This window comes from Frankliniella occidentalis, unplaced genomic scaffold, assembly GCF_000697945.3.
Source record: "Frankliniella occidentalis isolate FOCC.00 unplaced genomic scaffold, Focc_3.1 Scaffold145, whole genome shotgun sequence".
In the NCBI taxonomy this organism is placed as follows: Eukaryota; Metazoa; Arthropoda; class Insecta; order Thysanoptera; family Thripidae; genus Frankliniella; species Frankliniella occidentalis.
In genome coordinates this window covers 53844-58805 of record NW_026267272.1, presented here as the reverse complement: position 1 = coordinate 58805, position 4962 = coordinate 53844, and the positions used below count along the sequence as shown (strand labels likewise).

General features: G+C 55.4%; 1 protein-coding gene across 1 annotated transcript in view; it reads left to right on the top strand.

Moving 5' to 3' along the window:
* LOC113216039 (uncharacterized) overlaps positions 1-4962 on the top strand; it is a 41367-nt gene that overhangs the window by 26263 nt on the left and 10142 nt on the right. Inside the window, exon 3 of the mRNA XM_026435735.2 lies at positions 4050-4188. Within this exon, the coding sequence (XP_026291520.2) occupies positions 4050-4188 (139 nt within the window). The remainder of the gene's footprint in view (positions 1-4049; positions 4189-4962) is intronic.

Genomic DNA, 4962 nt, shown 5'->3' with positions numbered 1-4962 from the left:
GGGGCGGGACGGGCCCAGAGGTGAAGGCCGTCTCTCGTCTCTCGCTCTGTAACCGGTCAGCCGGCTGCAGGCGGCGCGTTTCTCTTGCGGTTGGGGCGGTGGTGGAGAGAGAGGGGTGTGGGAGGAGCGGGGAGCGTTACAGCGGGGCGGGCAGAGTGAGCGGAGCAGCGGCCGGGCGACAGGAGCGTATGGGTGATTCATGCAGATTCGATTGAGGCAGAGGGGGAACACGTACTTTGGGAAAGTCGTGCATTCGTGTGTGTGGGTGGTGTTTTGATGTATTGCCATGGGAATACACATTTCAAATGATAGCAGCACACATTTTGCAAATAATCGACCTATATTTCAAGCAAATGCCCCTTTCGACGTGACCCAATTTTTCTGACGTTGCAGTAGTCAACAAAGGGGCGATATGAGCAAAGTCGTGCGTTTTTCGGGTTAAACGCAGGCTTAAGAAGATGACAACGAAAAACCGGCGTAAGACCAAAACAATCTGTCAGCGACATCAGGTGTGAAAAAATCCTTGGGGCGCTCAGTTATGGTAGAGCGCTGAATCTTGCCACCCCCACCGGAGCTGATCCCTGCTGCAGGTGGCTCTGGTCCGCGCCCCGCGTGCAGGTCTCCAGCCGCCGCCGCCGCCGCCGCCCGCGCCGAGCCGCCGACGCGGGGTCAACGACACCGTCAAGTTGGCCAACGCCCGCAGCCGCGCAAGGCCGCCTCCCGCCTCCCGTCGACTGTTCTCAAACAGTCGTCGCCCATCCGAACGACACGCACATGCACGCGCGTGCACACTATACTCGTGCTCGTGCACGTTCCCTCTCCGATGGTGGCCTTTAGGGCTGTATACTGTGTTTGGTGCAAGGCGGCTTGGGTCGCGAGGCCCGCTGTCGGTCTGCTCGGGCCGGCGCTCCCCCGTTGTCGGCTCTTCTGACTGCGCTGCGCAGTGTACCAAATCGTGCCCGTTACACCCCCCCCTCCCCTCGCTAGCCAAACAGTGACGGGCGCACTTACCACTGCCCTCCCTGTTTCATTCTCAGTTTGAGCTGTCTGTCTGTCTGTCTGTCTGTCTGTCTGTCTGTCTGTCTGTCTGTCTGTCTGTCTATCTGTCTGTCTGTCTGTCTGCCTGTCTGTCTGTCTGTCTGTCTGTCTGTCTGTCTGTCTGTCTGTCTGTCTGTCTGTCTGTCTTTCTGCCTGTCTGTCTGTCTGTCTGTCTGTCTGTGCCACCTCCCAGCGACCTGCTGCTCGCTCACGGCTCCAGAGGCCTCTCTGATCTACCAATAATAATTGCGCTACAAACGCTCCACAATCACGCACCGCGCTCCTTTCCGCTCTCCGCGGCCACAGGACAGCAGGGAAGCCCCCCGCGGCGACGGGACGCCGGGGACAGCCGGGGACAGCCGTGGACAGCCGGGACAGTCCCTCCTCGCGGCCGCGCGGGCTGCTCGCTGTCACCGCGCATTAACCCAGATTAAGAGCCTGACCGCGACTTCCTCAGCCCCGCGGCCTGGCCGGGCCGGGCGGCCATCATTCCGAACGCCATGCTGCGCCGCCCCGGCCGCCCCGCGCTGCAAGTGGAACGCACGGCCCGAACGACAAAAAAGTGCACTCACACACACACACACACACAGCGCGAGGGGAGCGGCAACATGAGTGCAGTGAAAAGGTGAGGTCTGGTTGATGAATTGTCTCCCCAACCACCACCTCGCCCCGCCCCTCCTCGCCTCGCCCCGCCACACCGCGCTGCAAAAGCGTCTCGCTGCTGCGCCGGCCTCGAAAACCTCCTAAAAAGAAGTTGCCGCAGTATTTATTTCGCCGTGCTTCAATAATTGGGTCAAACAATTTTCCCTGCAAAACGCCGAGCGATGCGGTGCGCCGTGCCATCCCTCCTGTGGGTCTGGCTCAGCCGTCCTGGTCCGTCCCGTCCCCGCCCCGCTGGGCCCCGCCGCGCTGTGGTCGGTCTGGCCGACATTGTTTTGGCAGGACAGGGAGAGGAGAAAAGAGGCTCGGCCTGGTGCGACACCGCCCGCGACCACAGCGGGCCCGAGCAGACACCTCGCCAAAAAAATGTTCCACTCCTTTCAAACAGGACTTTAAAAACAAAATAAGAAAAATACTATGACAATGTTTTCTTAACGTAGGGATTGTTAAGGCAAGTGATAGAAATTGGAGATTTTTGCGTTAATTTGCGATTCAAATTTTCCCTTATGGCAAAAAAAAAAGAGGAAAAAAACATCTTTTACAGAGCGAGCGTCTTCCTCTTTTTTCTCTCCCTTTTCTCGGCCTTGTTTTTGTCGTTGCAACGCACCAGAGAAGTGCAGCGCCCTCTGCGTTTTCTCTCCCCCTTGTCCAGACTTCTCTCCCCTTGCTGCGCTGCTGATCCCCGCTTCTTCCCACCGTTTACCCTGATGCGGCCAATTCATTACAATTACAAGAAGAGAGGAGAGAACAGAGCAAGGGGAACTGCTGCTGCTGCTGCTGCGGAGAGCTCGTCCCGCGCCCCGCCCTTACAGGCCAACCCACTCCGCCCCGCTCCACCCCGCTCCCCGCCCCGCCTCCCATCGCTTCTGCCATAAATCTCTGCGCGCCGCGCCGCACTGGTGGAGCGCAGTAGGCCAGTAGTGTGCGGCCGGTGTGGCCGAGCGGTGCCAACGGAATGCTACGGTCCGATAAATAGAGAGGGGTGCGGGGCGCGGCGGGGCGGGGTGGGACTGGGAAGATGGGGTAAGGTGAGGTGGGGACAGCGATGGATGGGTGGAGAAAATAAAAAACGACTGCGTCGAAAACGGACGCCGCAAAGACGCGCGACTACTATAGGCTTTCAAACGGGCGCGCCGCTTCGTCAGTCGGCGCTGATCCAAGACGGTCTTCCCCGGAGTACACAATGGCGCGGCACTGCACGCCCGCCGACCTTGTCCCCGTGCGGCCCGGGGCCTGGCCGGGTCTGTCCCAGTTCACTATGCGAGGGCCGCCGCCGGGGCGCCTGCCGTCGCCAGGGTAGGCAGGCCTGTCGAGCAGCGGTGCCCGGCGGCTGCCTAACCTCCCGGGGGCTCTCGCGGCCAAGCCGTGCGCTAGGTCGCGTGAGTGGCTGAATGCTGCACGGGGTCACGGCTGTTTGACCCCGCGCCGCCGCGCCACGCCGCCCGGGCAGGTCGGTCATAGGAGAGAGCCCCCGCCACGCCCTGCCACGCCACGCCACGCCCCGCCACGCCACGCCCCGCCACGCCCCGCCACGCCTCGATCGGCGGGCTCTGTATTCACAATGGGGCCCGGGCCGCGCCTTTTGGCTGTGCGATGCAAATCTCTACAACAGGAGCAACTGGCTTATCGCGCGCGCGGAAAGAGAAAGGAAATTTCTTTTCTTTTTTTTTTTCTTCTTCTCCTCCATACTCCCACTCGCATACAGAATGGAGCACACGTGTGTCAAAAGAGATATGACGGGCAGTATTTCTTTCACCGCGGCTGCGAAATTTTATCATCAGTACCAAATAGAAAGAATACCTTACTCATGGTTGTGGCAAACTGGGAAAAATATTTTGTGTTTTCAAATTTACAAAATATGTGATAAATTTTCGAAAGCCTACTCTTGCTTGTCAATGAATTCCAAGTCGATCACGGGGAAAAGGGATTAGCTAAATTAGCTAATGCATAAGCTAATATGGCCTGCTTAGATAAGAATATTAGCTTCCCTAGCTAATTCCCAGTTAAGAAAGCTAAAATATTAGCTTTCACAGGGATCTAGGCCCACTCTAGTTGCTTTATTTTGTAAACAACTATCATGGCTAATTTATTAGCTCGCCTAGCTAAAAATTAGCCAGGGGAGCTAATATTCTAAAAGGCCATATTATCGAATGCATTAGCTAATTTAGCTAATTCTTTTTTTCCGTGATACAGGGTGCTTCTAATTTTAGAATTTCACATTGTATTTTTTAAGTCACACATCATGGAAAATTTCGCTGTAACTCTTTACAAGTTTTTCTCACACGTACACGTACTTGTAAATTGCGATTGCGACTGTTAATTTAACCCCGATCTTTTGTGTTTGTTTGCAGGCGTGGTGCAGTGCACGCACCATGGCACCCGCTGGGCGAGCGCGGAGATGGAAGCAATGGACGAGCGCCACGACGCCGAGATCTTCCGCGCCGTCGTCACGTCCATGGCCGAGTGGCACCTCAAGAAGCTCTCAAACAGGTGGGCCATGACGGACGATGCTCCCGACGAGCACGACAGAAGGGCGCTAGCTCGGAGAACTCGATGGGGGTTTTTAATATGACATCAAAAGTTCAAGCTGGAAAACTCCACAAAAAAACAGACTTTGTTGAGGGGATCAACGATCAACTGTAACTCTTGCAAGGCTAAATTCGATAGCACGATTCGAGAGTCCGATAACCACAACCAACTCCTGGTTGTGGGTATTGATTTCTAGATTCCTGCTATCAAACAGAGTTGACACCCACAACAATGTAATTTTTTCCGTGTCCTGGATTCTCCTTTCTCTTCTTCCATTTTGTCATACGATTGCCACAATGGTGTCGTAAACCAGCGACCATGTTTCAATCACTGCAGAAAACGATAAGCTTTACAGAAGTACTTATTACTTACACACATCTTGAAGTAAAAAATGATAAGAGCAGGAAAGCTCACTTCGGGGAGCCCATTTGCAGGTGACGATGTCGTTTGACTCTCGTTAATTCTCGTTCGTAACTTTCGAAACAGATGATTGTGACTCAGTAAACGTTTGCTGGGTAGGAAAGGGGGGGGGGCGACGGGAAGGAGGGAGGCTGTGGCTCAGCCGGCGAGGCGTTCACTTTCCCTCTCAGTGATCTCATCTTTATTTCTCTCTCACTCTCGCCCTCAGGTCCTCTTCTTCTCGCCCCCTGCTTTTGTGTGGATTACTAACCTCCTCTAAGAAGAGTGACCTTGCTCGTGAAATTGTGTTGATCAGATATTCAAACCAATCGCTGC